This window comes from Chamaea fasciata, unplaced genomic scaffold (genome assembly GCF_029207755.1).
Source record: "Chamaea fasciata isolate MVZ Bird 193981 ecotype frontalis unplaced genomic scaffold, bChaFas1.0.hap1 SCAF_1, whole genome shotgun sequence".
Taxonomy (NCBI): Eukaryota; Metazoa; Chordata; class Aves; order Passeriformes; family Sylviidae; genus Chamaea; species Chamaea fasciata.
The window spans coordinates 24,659,657-24,679,951 of record NW_027094086.1 but is presented as its reverse complement, the minus strand read 5'-3'; the positions used below and the strand labels follow the sequence as shown (position 1 = coordinate 24,679,951).

Below are 20,295 nucleotides of genomic sequence, written 5' to 3'. Positions count from 1 at the left end.
TAAGTTTAAAATTGTATACATAAATTTTCAAACTCCTCCATATACATTCATTAAGTTCAGAAAACTGATTTCCATTGGCAAACTCTATAGTGGTATCAGTGAATGACCAGAGTGGGAACTGAAACAACCATCATCAGAGCAAAAGGCAGAGCATAGTCTATTTGTGCTCTCTGTCCTCTAAGGAGTATTACAATCACAGAAACACTTCCTAGGTTATATAGTTTATTTGCCTGCCAGCATGACATTCTTTCCTACAGTAATTTTTAACAGTTGCTTTCGCCAGGTTAAGAGCAATGTGTTGCATCTAAAGAAAATGAGATTATGGACACCCTCCATATTCTGCACACACCAGGCCAAAACTGCCAAGTCAGCAACATAACAGCACCTCTGACTGCTGGACCCCAGTACTAATACTCCTAGCACCTTGCTAATAGCACAGTGTCCTCTCAGCTGCTCAAGGCATAACTGATCAGTCCTGGCATCTCACAGTTTTGCGAAGTCCAGCTGTGCTACACAGCAGTCATGTGCAAGGAACAGCACAAGCTGCGAAAGAGTGGGAGGCAATTATCTGAGCCTCCTACTTCAATAAAGCTTTACACTTGCCCTGGTCTTTCCAGGGATCCTCCTGATCACCACACTTTCACTCTGCACAGGATTTCAAAAAACAACTCCAACCATGGTCACCTGAAAGTGTTCACAAAAAAAAAACCCAAAAAAACCAAAAACAAACCCAACCCTAAAGGTATCGACTGAAAAACAAGTGATCATGATGAAAAACAAATGGAGAAAAAGCCAAAAAGCTGATATAATTATCCTCCATCCAAGCAGCCAGTTATACAGGATGAGCTGTTCCAAAAACAAGCTGCAGGGCTCCCACTTCTCACCAAACACATTTGGGTGAAATATTTGTGGTGTCACCTACTACTGGATAACTGTTTCCTTGCATGATTTTCTACACAAAACCTAAAAAATTCAAAAGCAGAGAATTCATATTTTTAAACTTTTTTCTATTTTATCTGCTTCTCATCCAAAAAGGTACTCACAAGCTTTCAGACATGTTTCTCATAGAATGAGGTTAGGAAATCAGCCACACCAACTGCCCAAGATTAGGAAACATAGACCACTCCATACCTATCTAAAACAAATAAAATACAAAAGAATCCCTTACTTACAACTTGATGAGATATTGAAAAGACCACTAAACAGTTATATTAAAATAATCATGCAGCACTAAAAAAACCTATGATATTATAAAAATAAGACAGTTCATATAACCCTAGCTCTTTCACCATGAGAATACACATTGTAAACAACCTTTTTTTCCCAGACACTTGTTGTTTTCTGCATGTTTAAACTGATGTGTGTGCTTAGCAACTGTAAAACAAAGTAATTTACTTAAATAACTGAGTACAGACTAAGGTACTTCATTTTATATATAAACTCTCAAAATACTGTGACTCTTTTATATTATTTAGCATACAGAATCCTCATAACTGGATTTGAAAAATAATTCACCTTTGCATTTAAGCAAAGAAAGAGGGATTTGCATTTGCTATATAAGTATCTATGTGAAGGCAACATGTGTGCATGTACACACTTTGTATACGTTACCTACACGTGTACTAGGTTAGGATAGAAAAAGTCCTAAGGAAAAAAAATTAACATGTTTAAAATATCCATTAGTGTGACAGTAAATGCTGTTATACAATGCAAAGGTCTGTAACATTCAGTGTATCAAAAATCGTTACGAATGAGGAAAGTTATCTTGTTAGAAATGCCCACATATGAAATTAGAGACAAACAGGAAAATCAGAAAAGTTCCAACAGTTCAGAAACATTGTGAAGCCACATCACTGCAGTGTTTCACTAGTTGTTTCCAAATACACAGCATAGACTTTATCTGAAGTCACTCAAAATACTATCTTCATAAAGCTGAAAGAATTACTACACAGAATAAACAAAATGAAGTTTTTGAAGAGGAATGCTATGTTTTGTTACACTAGTGGGCCCTGCTGAAAAAAAAAAAAAATTTTTAATTTTAAGCACACAAATTTTTCTTTCAAACTCTTACCTATTTGTTTCCTGTACTGGTCAACAGGAGTCCTTGATGTAGAGGCATCTTTTCTACCCATTGTTTTCAATCCAAAAATCACTGTCATTATCAGAAAAAAAAAAAAAGAAAAAAAAAAAAGAAAAAAAAAACCAAAACAAAAACCACAATATTATTCCTAAATAAATTACTAACAAAATCAATTGCTTATAACATCAGAATAATGGCAACAAGCAACATTTACATGATTATACACAAAGACATAAGCCTTCCCAGAATACAATGAGACACTGGAGTTAATCATCACTATTCTGAAGACTATTAAATACATTCTAAACATACCTTTTTCTCTATTGCATGGGTTATTAACATTACAGAAGGCCTGTTAGTTTGAATGAAAATAAATAAAAAAGAAAGGATTTAAACTGATTGCACTGTAATTCAGCATTTGGTACCACTGAATCATATTCCCATATAATTTAGTTCTTCAGTAAACCAGGGAATGAATGTATTGTGAGCTGCTTCCGTTATTGAAAATACATTTACACCACACACAGGAGTTGGAGGGAGGACTAGGCTGTGTGCATCCACAGGTGAAATTGCTCAGGAAACCCACCTGCAGACGCAGCCCTCCAGCCACCATGAAAAAAGAGAGGAGCAGATACCACAGCAACCCCAGACTCTCCTATCTTCCTGACATGGACTCTAGCTATCTGTGAGTGAAAAGGAGTGGAGAAAAAGAACAGAGCTGGGGCTGTATGCATTTTACACCTCTCAGGCATGGTATTGATAGTATAAATTACCTTCATTGCGTTAAAGTAACAACCATCCTGACACTTGAATGGGATTCTCATGTTGCACAGTCATGTTGCACACCTCCTCACAAGGAGGTGACGCTAGGATTGCACAAGGAACTGTATAATCATCCATACAAAGATGTTCTTTCTGGTATATTGGTGCTTCCACACCATTCATGTAACTGAACAAGCATCATCTGAACAGTCCTCCAGCAAATTCTTGATGAATCTTATATGAAACCTTATGGTTTCATATTAATCCCTCACAGGGCTGCCACTCAAGTGGCAGATTCTACAAACATGCTCATTTCACCTCTTTTTTCCCTGGTTAAGAAATAACTGGCTGGTACAGTCATGCTTATTGCTCAAAACACTGGGATTGAACCATTTTGGCTGGGCTGAAGACATTGCTCGCCACAGTGATGATAAGCACCACCATGTGACTGCCTCTACAACACAAGACTCCCAACATCAACATCTACACTTGAAGAGAGGACTGACATTTTCGAGAAGTGCCAGATTTAATGTTCAAGCATAGAAAATGCACAGCAGCCAATTCCTGCCTTTTCCCAATTGGCCCTGATGAGCACCATGCCAAGGGTAAACTTTGGCTGAATCATCCCGGGTAGCCACAAACCACGTGCAGATTGTGCACATATGGCTGTGGAGTATCTGCAAGAGTTGTACTTTTCTGTTAGGCATAACCAGCTGTGCTACAGCAAGACGACCATCCCTGGTCGCTGCCAAGGCACGCTTTCTGGAAGAGCAGCCCTGGAAGGGACTGAGATGCCATCTCACAACCCAAAAAGCATGCCATGGCACTGCTGAACACTACTGCCAGCATCCCAAATTTATAGCATTCACCATTATTTTCTCCACAGCTTCAAACATGATTTAAAACATAGTTGCAGGAATGGCACGCACTAGTTATTTGTGCATTTTAATACCACAAAGTTTATTATTTTATATTTATCTATTCTATAGGAATTACTGGCATTTAATGTCAAGTGACAAATCCAGGCTCCTTAATTTCATTTGAGGGACACATGGCATAAAATGAACTTGGATGCTCCAAAGTCAGCAACCTTTTTTAAAATGTACTCAGGAATAATAGCAAGGTAGAGAAGAGCACCACTACTAACCTGAACGGAAAATTCAATTACAGTGTTTGAATTTTTTCCATACATTACTTTGGTTGAATTCAGAGAATACTCCCTGTTTTATGTAAAACACTTGAGCAGTGAACAGTAATCTATTGGGTTGTGTTTCTTTCCCCCTCTACTATGTTTCACAGGAATTCTCTAGACTGGGTTGGATTTCATAACATTCACATCATAATAGCTAGAAAGGAAAAATAAAAGTACCGTTTGAACTTTCAGCTAATTGAGGAGGTAACAGATAACACTGCAAAACTAATTCTTGGCTTTTTTATGCCACTCTTAAGAGACTGTTCTGACTTGCCTTTTGTTATTTCCAGTCTACTAATGGTTTATAACAAAACATCAGCTGTGAAAGATGTTTGCAGTTTTAGCAATGCCAATAAAACAGAAGAAGGAAACACAAGCAAAAATTATTTCCTGACTCAAAATAAGCCACAGAGATACTTGGCGTTTGCCTGCGTGGCTCAGCGTCAACGACTCTTGCATCTAGAACCTCGAGTCCTCTTTGTTCTTCAAAGGGATGCAGTAATCATCATTCATTTCCACTGCTTTGATGGTTACATAGCAAATGCCTGAGAAACCCATGGAGACATTGGCACACAGAGCCCAGTGTTTAATAAGAGAGCTATTTGCATAGAAGATCAGCCACCATTTAGAATGCATTGTGATAGATGTGGAAAGGGAGTAACAGATCTATATTAGCATGTAAGAAACTGAGATTGTTTTCACAATTTAATTCCTTGGGGACTAAGGCTCATCACCTTCTCTTGTAAAGAATCCCACATTCCCCAAGGAGGCAACTTGCCATGAGCTGGACTTAAACTAAAATATGGATTAATAAGAGGTAATATTTATTATTTATAAACCTTGTTGTAGGAGTGGTTTTCAATGCAACTTTCTAACCATTCCGTGATAAAGAAAAAGCCTGAAATCTTTTTGAGTTACAAAACTAATTCTCCCCATTTAAAACAGGAGCGGTCATCCTACAATAACTGGTCATCTTTACTGTAAAAGAAATTTACACTCAGATCTCTGACCCTTTTGCTGCTTCTGACATCAGCAAATGGAGGATCTGGCTTCTCCTGCATTTCTCTGCCAAACCAAAGAGATAGGTAGCATGCAATGCTGCATGCATCCCAAGCAGCCTTCAAGTCCCTGGAGTTTTAATGACTGTATAACCATTTAAAAACACTTGTAAAGGAGCTTGTCACTGCTCCTTCTCCTGGCTACTGAAAATACTTGAAAAGTAATTTCAAATAATATGAAAGCAATGTGAGCTCTCCTGAACTTTCAAGCTTTCATAAAAGATGGTTTTAAGAAAACAAAGCGAGGCCCAAGTGAACGATTTTTTTGAATTTATTTCTGGTTCAGAGATACTACAAGATTACAAGACATCTTTGTTTTTGTGGAACCCTTCACTGTTTTTTCACCCCCTTTGGCTTCCCCTCTAGTAATTCACCTCTTAAAGTTACACATTCAGAAAAACACAGAACTTTGTTTTTCTCGTTTTACTCCTAAGCAGTGGCGTAATAAATTAATTAACTAATAAATTGCTTATTATCACGTCTAACTGTCAGTAGCATTTTGTGAGATTAAAACTGGTCCTAAATGTCCATTCAAGGTCTGGCTAAACTATAAATCCTAATTCACTGTTCTTGATGTATACATAGCATCCTGTACACCAATTTCAAAAAAAAATTGAAGCAATTACTTTAATGAAATAGAAACTTACTACGAATGACTTTAGAAATACTAATAAAAAGTAAGAACAGAATCTATACATTCAGAGATTGCACTTCGTACATTATTGGTGCAATACAAACGACTAATAACAGTGATAAGTCTTAAAATGTAAATCAGTGAACACTGACATGCATGTCTGCATGTGTACAAACTTTCTTAGCAGTGACACTTGATAGCACGTCTGCACTCCTCAACAGTAGGTTGCCTAAATATTCACAGTGGGCACATTAAAGAAGTAATCAATGAAATGACTGGTTTTGTAGCTGAAATATAGTTAGTCAGGCGAGAAAAAAGCAAGTAAAACTTCAGAACAGAAAAGAACCACTAGAGAATGTAAAGCTACTGATCAAGTCTTTGGCATCTGTACATATGCAGAAGTTCCTTGTCTTTAATTGCAAATAGATATCTACCTTAAACATAACTCCTCCTTTGTTTGCTTTGTTGGATGTAATGCAGGTTGATCATCTGAACTCATAAATCAAGTAGTTTTTAACATGATTCAAAGATGCTATGAAAACTTACTGATACCACTGAAGGAACTGGTCTCTTCCCAGTTAACTCCATAGCTGACAGTTTAATAACTAATATTTACAAGTTAAAAGAGAGCAAAACCAGCCTTTTATCCACCTCAGGTAAAATTCAAGGAGTACATCAGATAATCCGCAAACATCGAATTACCCCAAAGGACTGGTAGCACTACATTTAAAGTGGGAAGCCATCTGCATGTAGGTATTTTGGAAACTGTTGCTGCTAGTTATTATAATTGGCTTTTTTTCTGTTACTGCTGAAGTACAGTAACTAATGTCTGTCTACACAGCAGTGGAAGCACTCTGCAGCCAAACTTGCTAAAATAATGTAGATTAATTATTTAACCATACTGTAGCCAAGAAAAATAATTTTAAAATCTTTACTACTACTACTACCTTAAAAAAACCAAACTTCTACAAACAAAATATATTCACGTTCTTTCAGTAAGCCTTACAGTAGTCTTCCATTCCTCTGGAAAGTCTTTCTCTAAGAATGAGACTATTCTTTCACAGGAAAGAGTCCCCTGCCCATGGTGCTTCTTGCAAATCTATTTCTGCTTTATCTGGGGATTTATTTATTTTTCGGTTAATAAAAGGAATGTAATATTTCTTTACTTAATTTAAGCTTGAAAGCAGCAGAGGTGATTTAAATTTAATTAAATTTAGGAAAATTAATCAAAAACACAGGATCCATAATGCCAGTCAGAACAGATATTAAAATAATTTCAACGTTCTACACAAGGACAACAAACACTGTACCACATCCCAAGATTCAGATGATAAAGGAACTACAACTTTTACTCAGATGTGTTATCAGCTGTTTCACAGCTTCATGTAAGCACTAGGAACAAAACACACACTGTTACTCACAATTAGTACCCTCTGCACTCCAGGGAAAGGAGCTGCTCTCTTGTTTTTTAGCTATACAGTACCCACAAACTTAATGAAATTAGCTCTGCATTTATTTAACAGAACTAATAAACAGGTAATAGTTCATAGGAATTTTGAGCATATTCTCTTGAATGTTTCAAAATCCTAAGGCAATATATTGTCAAAAACTAATTTAATCAACAACTCAGATTAGTTCCACTAAATTTCAGGAACGTAACTGAGACACACAAGCTACACAAGAGACCATCTCCACTCCCTTTGCAAGGGGTGAAGAAAGACATGTAATGGTTAGGAATTCAAATCACCTACAGCAATCTTGCTTTATTGTTATGTTCCTAAACCTCCTCAGAGTGCCTAAAATTTGGTGGGATTATTTACACACAAATATTTGCATTTTGTCTAGTGAAGAGTCTACATAATTTTGCTAAACATAATTTTTTTTAACATCAGAGGAGTTGAAAGTATTATCCTTGAATGTACTCACAGCTGGAAGAAGAGTGAAAATTTCAAGGGTGGGAAAACCTGAATAAGATTTTTTAAAAGGACTTCATATTTACATAAAATTGCTTTCTTAAGCAAAAACAGACTATTAAAAATGTTAAAAGGCTCCTTCCATTCCCAGAAAAGTAAAGTTTGTGTCTTCTTCTACAGGATGCAAATGTAGTAGGCCAAAACACACTTATAAAAGCACTGATTACACAGAAGAGATCTTTTTAGCAATTGTTGTTATTCTTGTTGTAAAAAAACAGGAAATTTTCCAGAAGAATATTCCTAACTGTAGTGATTGCATGCACCTTACATTTAATTTTCATTATTAGGTTGCTATGCCTTCAGAACAAGATTCCCTACTTACTTCAGAGATGAGCAGAGCTGTAGCATGTGTGAAATTTATATTTAATTAAATATGAAGACAGATCTTCATCTGAATAAATTTAAAATTCCAAATGTTCAAAGAGAAACTTTCTCCCCCATTTTTATGAATCTATGATGGCACTGACGGGTCAAGAAAATATCCTTAAAGTAGCTCATGAAGGAAAAAAGCATACATGTGGTTCACTTCTGCCTTGCCAAACAGTTCAAAATGTAGTACTTCACAGAGGGCAGAGTAATCTTTGCTAAAGGTAAAATTACACAGTGAATGACACTATATGAAGTATTTCAGAGTACCATTCTTCGAAATAACAGAATCTGTCTAACCATTTTTGGGGGGAGTGGGAAGGACATGGGACAATGGCAGAAATCAGAGCTAAAAAGGGTAGGAGAATAGATATCCAGACCACCCCATGGCCCAGGGGCAGATCCACCAAGGATGGATACAGCTTTCACAGGAGCGCCTGCAGATGCTGTATAGACACCTCTGTGCCACGAGGTGTAGGGAGGACATCACCATCACCACCACACAAAACAGAATGAAGCACAGCTCCCTGCCTCAAGAGTAAAAAAATTCATTGTGTCAAAAGGAACAATGAGAAACAATTATTTGGTCTGTCTCAGTAACTGACACGTCAGCAGAGGACAATTTTGCAGTTAAATCCCAGCAACTATACTCCCTCTTAGATCCCTGCCACATACCCCTCCAGCACTCATTTCCTTTGATAAAGTAGGGACTGACTTAAATAACAGGTATAAAGCTAGAGGTCAAAGACCTTAAATCTCAAAATCATTAAAGTCTGCCTAAGCACTTCCAGTAAGTTATGCAGCTGCCATTCAATAGAGTCCCATATGGTTTTACTGGTCTTACTCCAAAATCTCAGAGCCTCTGATTTGCCCTCCTAGGTGTTACAGCAAGGGAAGAGCTGACTTCTTTCCCTTCTTTAAATGAGAAATTAAGTCCTCTATTTTCCCCCCTTTAGTTTTGGGAACTGACAAATATTCTATTTTTCCTAAATGCTACTTCTTTCCTGGGACTGTCACAAGCCATGGCCTTGCTATAAGCCTGAATGCTTTAATTATACACACACGTTAATTTCTCATTTGTAGATTTTTTAAGCTTAGACTCATTTTTGATGGAAATGAAACTTCGATTTCTTCCTCAAGTGAGAAGAAGTATTTAGGGATTATTCTTTCCTTTAGTATATCCATCTTGAACTACAGTTCTCAACCATCCAGAGAACAGTGTTTCAAAAAGTTTTCAGTATTGCAAAGTGGGATAATGACCTTTATTGAAAATAAATCTTGTAACTTCTGAAATTATTCACACACACACACACAAAAATTGGAACAGGTAGCAATTTCATATCTATCATGCTTTTGTTTCTATGGTGCCTTTCTTTTTACTTGCCGTACCTTAAGACTACTAAAAACACAAGATTTCAGAGCAAATTACTTAAAAACTGAAACAGTTTTTTTAAAGTATATCAAAACAAGACAGTTTGAAACTATTGTAATTTTTCCTTTGTTTTCCTGCCCTCACACTGTTTATAAAACTTTTTTAAAGTATGTGAGGCTAACTCTGAGCTTAATTTTTCTCCTTTAAATTCTAATATTGATATCCACTTTCCTTGAATATGTCTATGCCTATCATTCAAGCAGAAACCCAACTCTTGGCAAATAAAATTATCTTAATAACTGAAAACCAGAAGAAAAAACAGCCACAAATACACCATGCACGCAAAAAGCTGGGAGGCAGACAAATGTGCCCTCCTGTAACAAATTTCACTGTAGTATAACACAACGTCCCATCACACAACTTCCAGTTATAATAATTGCCGAAACTGGTCACCGTATTTACAGCCTAATGACTGCTTCCCTCCTTACCCTGAGCAAGCTTGCAAAAGTTGAAAGCACTCTACAAATGACAGCAGCAAATAATACTTCAGTTCACATAAACCTAATTGTAACACTTAGCAAAACTGAATTATTAGTTCCATTACTAAACCTGGTGTTCTAAAGGACTTAAAGGGTAATCTCTTCATCCAGCATTCAGAACAAATGTGCATTTTTTTCCTTTCTTTCTCTGAAGCCACTGCAGCTCAATAAGTATTAAACAGGCTGATCTAAGAATGAAAAAAAATAGTTTTATGCCTTTTTTTTGTTGTTGTTGTTTCACATGCTGTATTAGGCATTCAGGAAAGCAACTCAGCATTTTAAAAAGAATCATCTAGTCTAGTCACCAGGCAAATAAAATACGAAATGTAAGGAGATTTAATTTGGTGGGTTTTCTATTTATGTTCTCCTCCATTACTCAACAGCTGATTATAGACAGAGTAGTAACAGAATCGGTCAGGTTGGAAGAGACCACAGTGGGTCCTGATCAAGCAGGGTCTTCCTAGAACACATGGCACAGGACTGCATCCAGATGCAGATCTTCCCCATAAAGCTCAGAACATAAAGCCAGCATGCATTTCATCAGCGTCAACACAATACAGCCTTTTTGTACTTTCTTTCTTTAAAATTGAGACAAAACTAGTAGATAATCAGTAGCTACTTTAGTGTTAACAGATAAAATGTAAAGTTCAGCCCTACAACACTTAATAATGAGCTTGACAGTCAGGCTTAGAGAACACAGACCCACAGACGTTAACAGCAGCATTTTCAAAACCAAGTCCTACTTGGTTTTGAAGGATTAGACTGTAACTGAGTGAAAAGTTTAATACGGTGTAAATAATATCAGCTCAGTAGTTTCCAAAGTAGTTCAAAACAATAGGCCAAGCACACTCTCTGCAGATTTTATCTAAATTGCTCAAGGCTTGGCTCTCCTGAAAGCTACCCAGAGATCCCATTAAAGGCAATGATTTTTAAGATAAAGAATAAAGTAATAGCTTACATGATACCATCTCTTTGGGAACTTTATGTTATATTTGGGCAAAAAGGGGAGTAGAAGATCACTGTTATCTATCGACAATCTGAACTTTGAACAAAGATTGAATAAAATGAATGGATCAAAATCGGGCTAAAATCTTTATATGCACCAAATGAAAAATAAGCTTTGATAACCATCAAAAAATCTGGTAAACTGTTTTCTTGCCTCATTTTAAGGCACAAAAAAACTGTGGAGTGCAGCTGAGAAGAAAGGCAGCAAAAAGAAAAATCATCAACCAGGAGAAAAATATCAGTTGAAATAGAACATCATCTGAACAGATGAAGATTTTGGATGAAACCATTTGTGAAAATGCCTGTTTGCACCCTTTTCATGACTCTTCCCACTAATGGGAACAGGGTGGGAGGAGACTGCATCCCCATCTCTTCCCGCTACTCCTGAATAGTGTGCAGGAAGATATTTTGCTTCAGGGTCCATTGTCCAGAAGAATGCCTAAAGAAAGGATGACACTGAGACAAACATACTTTAAAAAAAGCATTCCTTTTGTTTTGAGTCATTCAGTATGAACAAAATTCTATTTATCATAAAAATACTAGTGAAATACAGAACTGAACACACTTTGATGGGTGTCTGCTTTAGGAGACAGCACATTTTTTTAAGATCCTGGATTCTGACGTGTTAAAGGTTGGCCTTTTCTGGCCTAAAAGATACCTCTGATGAGAGATTCCTATACCAAATGCCAGTTACAAACAGAATAGTTGTAAGACTGCTAAAAGACATCATTTGAAAAGCAGTTTGTGAGCATTTCTTAAGGAACCTAGCCTGAGATAAAATGGCAGATGACAATCCACTCCATTTGCTCAAATTTCCGGAGTCCATCTCTCTAAGCACTAAGGGCATCCGGGGGTGACAAACCAGGACAAGGGGTTTGCACATGCCCTTGGCTGGAGTCAAAGCAGAATGTGTTCTTCTGCCATGAAGTTTTATTAGGAGAAGGTGATTGCACTGCCTGAAATCTAGCCTTGTAGATGACATATGACAATGAAAAACCCTCTAGAGCATGAGGGTAGAGGTAATCTAGACAGCAAAATGAGTTCAGATTGCTTTTTTAAGAACACAGCATCACCACAAGAAACAGCAGGTCTGTTCTCTTCCTGCTACATTTGCCCAGTCTGGCCACTATAGTACCAACAGCTGTACAGCTCTGTAGCTAAGTTAAAAAGTTTAAGGAGAACTGGGCCAGCTCTGAAAATGAAGCTGTTACCTCCTCTTTTACCTTTCAGAAGACTTTATCACATGCACTCAGCCTTACAGCTGTCCCAGTTGTTTCCACAGTCATCTATTTATTTATTTTAATAAGGTGAGTAAATAAAAATGTGTAACAGTATAGTACAAGGGAAACACCCTTCCAGCTCTTCATTATTACCAGCAATGACAGTGCATAAACGTGAAGGCTCAAAACCAGGAAAGAGACAAGTTTGGTCAGAGAGCCATTGCCCTGAGCTTTTTCCTACATACATTATTCCCTCCCCTTCAAGGTCCCCTCAAGGTAGAGTACATATTCTATAGTGTCCTTCTATGGTCAGGATACAGAACTGAACCAAGCCTATACAATACACATTACTTATGTGCAATAAATGACAGAATACAAGTGCTTTGAATTCTTCACTCTGCATATATGGCTATGTTTTAGTACGGCATCCACATTTACATCATAATTTCCACGGGTCTATATAAACATGCATGAAGATAAACAGGCACTCTTCCCATGCAGAACTGGAAGAATTCATGCAGAAGCTCTGCTCTGTAAATTATTTCAGATGTATTTTAATGAAGCCATAAAAGATATTAGCAAGTGTGCTGGGAACTTTAGTTTTAAATTATTATGATCTGTTACTCTAACAGAAGTTATTAGTATTATTTAACCCCACTGGTGTACTTAAAATGAGAACAGTTTCAAGTTTTTTTCAATAGGTTTTGTGTATATAATAATTTTTCCAGAATACCATTCCTGTTTAGCCTGTTGGTCTCTACCTTCACGTACACAAAAAGATACCAAAATAACCCAGGCTTTCAAATTATCCTATCTTTCAGAATAAAAAGCATCAATCTAAGAACATTGATTAACCTTTTCACTCCAAATTACAGAAAGATTAATTCATAAATTAAATAGCATGTCAAAAAATTCCAAGGAAAGCAACCTCCACCCTTGCTTTGACCATTTCACTATTTCAGAATAAAAAATCCCGCAGTCAACTATTAGTTGCTGCAATTCTTAGCAGTTCCATTAAAATAATACTCAAATTTGTAGAAAAAAATATGTTCTTGAAAGCCTTCCATGCTGCATATATACACAACAAAATAGAAACAATGCTTTTCATGTTCTCTGCAAAGGGAAGAAATGACAAATTCAGACAGATTCAGCATAGCCTTGCCTGGGACACTAAACAGTACATATGCAAGAGGGCCTCTGCAGCAACCAGGTGGGAGGCAGAGCTAACAGGGCTGACTGAGGTAAGGCAGATGTGTGGTAAGAAACCCCACGGCAAGCATGAACTCAGCCTCCAATCCACCTCCCAAGGGCAGTTCTACTAACAGAACTAAGTCTGTGTCTTTCAGGACACAGAATGCCATCAAATTTTTCAGGGCATGTTCTCCATAGAAATAAAACTACATGTAACATTATAGATGCATTCTAGATGCAACTAGGTGCACTGGTCTTATTATTTAAACCATGCTCCTACCTCTCCTCGACAGCACCAGCCCTTCTTGACACTGCCCTGCACTGGAATCCCCTTTGTCTACAGGACCTTCCTCACAAACCTCTAAGTCTTCCCTCAGCCAGAGCTTTACAAGATAAAAATTTTCCATTCTGCACACACATCCAGCATTCCTTGTTCCATGACACGTGCACACAAACCACATTCCAACAGACTCATGTTACCATGATCTCAGCCATGCTTTAAGCTTCATCCCTTCTTCATCAATCCAGCCATCCCTGAACTATTCATCATATGCCACTATTGCTTGTATGTTTACACACAGACAACTGACCAAAAGGACAAGCACATCACACCTGATGTAAATGCTGGGGGAAGTCCCCACAAGCCCTCAACCATTGCCAGTGGCCTCCTCGACATTACTTCTGAGTGCCGGCACCTCACCAGCTCTTTATCCATTTTATTGTTACTGTACAGTTCTAATATTAAAATTAATTTTAGTTGAGTAACAGTAAATCAAGGACCTAACGAAATTTAAATGTTAACTATATAAATAGTGTGCTTTCAGTTTGGCAGCCAAGACACAAAAACAAAACAAATAATCCGCTGCTTCAGGTTAACAATTTCCTTTTGGCAAGAGCGCAAATACAAAACTGGTCTAGCAGTAAAGTAAGTGACGGAATCTTAATTGGAGGCAGTGTAATCAGCTCCTCAAACAGTCAGGAGCAACAAAATACACCACCTACTAAACAATTTCTATAGCATACACATTACATGGAAGATCTATAAGCTTTTATGCATGATCACTTTTAAAAATAGACAAAAGTCAGAGTTTAAGCAGAAATGGTGATACAGTAAAGCCAAGCTTGGAAATGTCCTTCCCACTGGCTTGGTACAGTGACAAATTGAAAATATAAGTAATTAATAAAAATAAATTTTTAACATGTTCAACTTAAAACCCTTAAAGCTACAGAGGAGTCTCATCAACAAGCTCTGGGTGTCTGAGAGGCTTTAAGATGTTGCTGACCCAGGTGCTTAAACTCCTGCCACAGTTTAGGAGGCTGTAAGAAAGGACAACATAAGGGGATGTGTTCTGTGCCCAGGACCCAGATCTGATTCCCAGTGTCAACATCAGCACACAGCACCCTAAAAGAAATGTGAGCTCAGGTGAAGGAAGTGAACTGAGGTGCAGGCATTACCAGCTCCTCCATACAGGTTGCAATCTGAGGGGTGGGGAGAAGCGACCAGCTGGCACCATCTTAAACTACAGCATTTAAAGTTTCCACAGTACATCTGTCAGAGCCATTTGTGAATAAATTTCAGCATAAGAGTTTGTAGAATTGAGAACTTCATATGTAAAGATTACAATGAAAACACAATAGATAAAAGCACAAAAAGCTACAAAGGCTGATTGATAATGTAAATGTGAGAGGGAATTATCATGGGCAAACTTAACCTTTTCTTCATTTACACCACAGAGCACAGCCACGGAGAAAACAATTGAGACTTCAAAATCTACTACATTTTCAACCCAATCTGTTTTACTAATATAAAAAACAGTTCATGACATAAAAGGTTATTATTTTGTTCCACTATTTATTTTATTTCAATAGAAATACATGAGGATTAATTTAGCTTTCGGGTTAGAGGCAACCAACTACAGACAATGCAACCCCATTTTTGATTTGTTGTCTTACCTAACGCTAGAAATAACAGCATTAATAAGTGACAAAAAACTTACTTAGAAAATGGTGTGCTTCAGCTTGTCCTCTGGATTTTAACTTTCCAACTATCATTCCCAACACTAACCTACTGCCAATATTTGCTCTTTTCCCCTCTCACACTTGTCCCTTCTGCGGTAAGTGACTTCCCCACCATAAGTTTCTGCTGTCAGAGCAGTCTTTCCCTATTTATTCATTTTACCAGCTCAGTGTCTGTCCAGGCCTGGATTTCTACTGCACCCTTCCTTTCCTATCTCCAATCCTTCTTTACAAACCCTTCTGGGTTTACATTGGCTAATTCATCAGCCTTTCTTCCCAATTCTGCCTCTTTTTTGACTGCAAAACATACTCAGTGAAGGATGACAAGAACAATCACAACACATGAATGAACGATATTTTGATGATCTATGAATTATATATAAAACTGGAAAAAATCTCACGACACAATAAACTATATTGTGCGAAGCTGTGTGTATCACTGCAGCGTGTGTTTGGAAAGGGAGAATCAAGCTTCAAAAAATCACTAACGGTGATTTTTAGCCCTGTAGCTAAAAAAAAAATGCAAAACAAATGGGAAACAAAGGAATTAGCACAGTCCATGTCAGGAATGCTTCAAGTATTTACTCAACTCACTGCTTACAGGGGTATCTGTGCACAGTTAGTGATATAAAAGCACCTGGGATTCCATGACATTTTCCCATGACCTTCAAACATAATTCTAAAGAATAAAATGTATCAGGAATCATAGGCTGTTGCAGATAATTCTGCAATATCAAAGCTGCATTAATGGAAGTTTTATTTGAAAACACACATGCAAGAACTTGTTATTCTTCCATAGCCACACCAGTGACCATCTATGCTTGTGAAACATCAGCTCCTTCCTCTACAGCAAACATCACAGTTTCTCTGGAACTAACTTTCCTTCTTATTTTGAAAAGGAAAAAAAAATGTTACCTGCTTATTTTGTGTGTTAAAAAGTACTTCAAGAATAAACCTAAGCTATAAGATACACCATTTCTTCATCTCCTCTACCTACCATACTATGAGGTTCATGTTGTACATATTACTGCAATGATATATGGGATCATCAGGTTTGTTAGCTAAAAGCAGTTTCACTGTACCTGTGATTGATAAACTATGAGACTATTAAAACATCAAAAATGTTAATCTTTGTAATAATCTCCTGAATTTTTTTTTATATTCATTTAAACCATGGATCATTTTAATATTTAATCATTGCAGACTTCACTTGGAATGAGGACAGCCATTCACTGAAAAGCACTTCATTTTTTATTTTGAAAAATGATCAGCTAATATTTATTCTGTAAATCTTTTCACGTTTTTTCCTCAAGCAAAGTAAACCTGCAAGGAAATGAAAAAAATCACAAGAGCAGAAAAATTTAAGGCAGAGTTTGGGTCAGAAAACATTGACTTTCACACTTCTGTTTCCCAGGAGTAACTGCATTACAACAATAGTATTGTATGAGAGTCTGGGGGGTGGGGGAGACTTCTACTGCAAACAGAAGTCACTGGCTTCTTTGTCTACACCTCACACTCATCTACCTTGCATTCTCCTTACATATCTCATAACATGCAAACATAGTACTTCATTTTTTCTTCACAGCAGAGTGACTCAGCTCCCCACAATGATATTAAACTGGTTTAGATTTTTTAACAGCAACTCAATTTTGTAACATTAGCCCACTACTATCCTCTCCTAGAATTCACAGCTTGCCTTGCTGAATGCAAAACTTAGATTATTACGGAAATATCCCAAATGAAAAAAATCCAACAACATCCCAGTTACGATAAAAATCTCACATAAATTCAAAAATCCAAACTGCAATTAACAGTAACTACGATGCCTTGATGGTTTCAATTCATTTGGAAAGGTATTTAAAATTATCTGACCAAAATTATTTCATGGCATAGAGAAACAGATCTCACAGAAAAATGCAAGGACAATATCTTCACTGTGCTGCAAAAACATAGTCCAAAGAAAACAACCCTTGTCTTGTTTTCTACAAAGGGTCTACTAAAACTGGGTATTTTCTGGAGCTATTGCCATAAAGTACACTGAACTTCAGGCGCCCTTTATACTGAGTTGCGGGAATTTGGCTGAAATATTTGAATTAACTAAAACCTAAAGATACCCTGGTTGGTACCACAGATTAATATATTAGCTTACATGACTAGACTTCATTCTGTATTTTTGACCAATAGTAAGGTAGAAGATTTTCAAACTGGCACAAAAATTGTCTTCCTTATCTGAAGAGGCTGCAGAGTCCAACAGCAAGAAGTACGAAATCCAGAACTGGCAGAAGTGAGTGTAGCATCTTTCAATGCCTATAAACTTACTCTGCAGAGGTCAAATTCATAGGAAAAAAACCCAACCAAACAAAAAGCAGTAATAAAGGTACTGCCTTTGCTCCCGATTTTATTAATAAAGTATGTATCTCCTTGCATATTACCTTTCACTAAAGTATGTTCTCAAGGAAAGACGTATGGAAAAATCCTGGTCATTCAGCGTGACGCAGTAATAAACTCTGGAACTCAGCTGCTTGTATCTGAAATGGAAGGCATAGTCCTGTCTATGACTTTATAAAAGCCACACCTATGTCCTTGAATGAAAGTATTAAACTCAATATATGACTTAAAGCTAAATACATAAGGAATTTTACCACTGTTAACAAGCATCTCTGCTTTAGTAATCTGATTTAAGATAATCTTTCAAAACCTGAAGGTCTGAAGAGCTCCCACATTTGCATAGGAAAAGTATTTCCTTTATTGTTTTTGCAGACACAAAATACTATTTTAAGCACAATAAGAAGTCAGTAGAATATTGCGGTAATCGCTTCTTGGCTACATAAACCAAATTCAGAGAATTCCCAAGATTGTTGACGGACCTCTTGGGGTCTCTACTTGTGCTCATCTACTCCTGCTCAACCACGTTGAGCTAGAAGACTACACATAAATTATATCTGAAGTAGATTTACACCTTTCCAACTTCCACAATGACAGAAAAGAAGTCCTAGAGGGTAAATTGTATTCATGCATGATGAAAGACAACCACAACAACAAAAAAGCTGGCCAAGATTTTCTTTAGGCAAGCGGACAAGCTATTTTCTGAACAATGGTTCGTCCCCAGCCCATTTTGTATCAAAGAGTGAAGTGACTCAGCCAAGGATGACATGCCAGGCAGCACTACCTAAGAAACAGTTAAATTTTCCCCGGATTTGTAGAATCTTCTGTATCTCTTAAAGACCACTTTATACAGTTTTCCACTATAGAATTCACGTACCAGTAGCAAAGGCTGCATTAGAACTCAACGTATCTTGAACAGCAGGTACCCTTCCATTCTGATTAGCTCTTTAGAAATGAGCCTGGGCCCCAACAGGAAGGAACTCAAAACCTATGACATGCAATTGAATGCCTGAGTGTGAAGGTGTGTGCTGTATATACAACCCAACTACACCACAAGCTCTTTCAGAGAAGGTATATGATCCTACTGTGATCTGTCCTTGTAACTGTGTGGGCTGATGTAAGGTGGAGCAGCTTGAGCCACTCGGACAGCATGGCAGAGAATCCCCTGCCAACACTTCACATTTAGAAGTTTTAGCAGCTCACATATTCTCGCATAATTCTGTCCAGGCTCTTCTGAGCACAGGCACGACCAAAGCACTCTGCAGAGACCACAAAGGAGTCCAATGTACCCGGAACACAACACGCCTGTAAGGCAAACATAGCCAGCTCAACACTCCGGGTCGGATCAGATTTACTGCACACCCACTGCCAGCTGAACACATCCAGCAGCAGTACGCTGCACCTGGGGAGTCAGAACACAGAGCAGCGGATTGTCCAGCTCCAGACACCCTAACACCTCACACAAGACGGGTTTTCACGCACGCACCAAACCACACCGCGCGGGCCACCATCGTGAGAGCAATCGTGCTCACGAAGGAAAACCGTGAGCTATCCTCGCAGAGAGGCATCAGAGGCTTCGGCCAGCTCGGCCCCGCTGGCGTGCCTGGCCCAGGCCTCGAACACGGCCCCGCCGAGAAGACCCTGGTGAGGGGTTTGTTTCCCTCCAGTTTGGCTGCCTCGTGAGGGCTGTACTTCTCCGAGCACAGAAAAACAGCCCTGGCAGTCGAGGGATCCCAGCACGGTGAACCAGAACAATAACCGCGACCGCAGGACAGAGCCCCACGGCAGCTATTCCCGCCCACGCCCAAAATGGCGGCAGCACCGCCGACCCTCTCCCACCCCAGCCGCTGCAGCCCGCGGTCCGGGGGCGGGGCCGCCCGGAATGACAGCGCGCTCCGGCCAATCACGGAGCCGCGCGCTTCCCGCCGGCGAATGGCAGGGCGGGTCCGCGGCGGTCAGCGGGCCGGCCGCGCGCGCCGCCGGCGCGAGCCCTCCCTGCCGCGGGCCAATGGCGGCGCCCCCGCGGCGCGGGAGGGGCGGGGGCCGCGGCAGTGCCCGCTCGGGCCCGGCGGTCGCCGCCGCTCGCCCGCCCCGGGACGCGGCGCGGTACCTCGGGCCGAGCGGAGAGCTCCGCCTCCTCCCTCCTCCCTCGCCGCGGCGACTTCCTGTGCTAGCGGGGCTCCCGCCACCTCCTGCCCGAGCGTCCCCGCCTCCCGGTCCCGCCCGCTGTGCCCCGGCCCCGCGGCACCTGCCGTGGAACGGTGGCTCCCGCTCGTCTGTGGTCCTCGAGTGTGTTGCAGGGTTTTCCAGGGAAGATGCTGTGGGGCAGCCTGAAAGCTCAGCCACGGGATGTTTCAGCATACCCCGCTCACCGCTCACTTTTTACCACTGTAATTCTTGACTGTGCTAGATATGTTGCTCCAGACTTGCAGAGCAAAAAGCAATCAGCTGCTTTCACGTTGTAGAATCACAGGATGGTTTGGGTTGTAAGGGTCTGTAAAA

General features: G+C 39.1%; 1 protein-coding gene across 4 annotated transcripts in view; it reads right to left on the bottom strand.

Moving 5' to 3' along the window:
* Positions 1-19,978, bottom strand: part of TRIQK (triple QxxK/R motif containing) — a 61,024-nt gene extending 41,046 nt beyond the window's left edge. Inside the window, exons 1-3 of one of the 4 annotated variants that reach the window (XM_066178870.1) lie at positions 19,904-19,945; positions 17,841-17,936; positions 2,072-2,152 (exon numbers count right to left, since the gene is read on the bottom strand). In XM_066178870.1, coding sequence (XP_066034967.1) covers positions 2,072-2,132 — 61 coding nt within the window. In that variant the 5' untranslated portion in view covers positions 2,133-2,152; positions 17,841-17,936; positions 19,904-19,945. Of the gene's footprint in view, positions 1-2,071; positions 2,153-17,840; positions 17,937-18,670; positions 18,759-18,996; positions 19,076-19,903 lie in introns of those variants that run through there. The other 3 variants (XM_066178886.1, XM_066178878.1, XM_066178860.1) reach the window with 3 other exon arrangements.
* Positions 19,979-20,295: the final 317 nt, after the last annotated feature.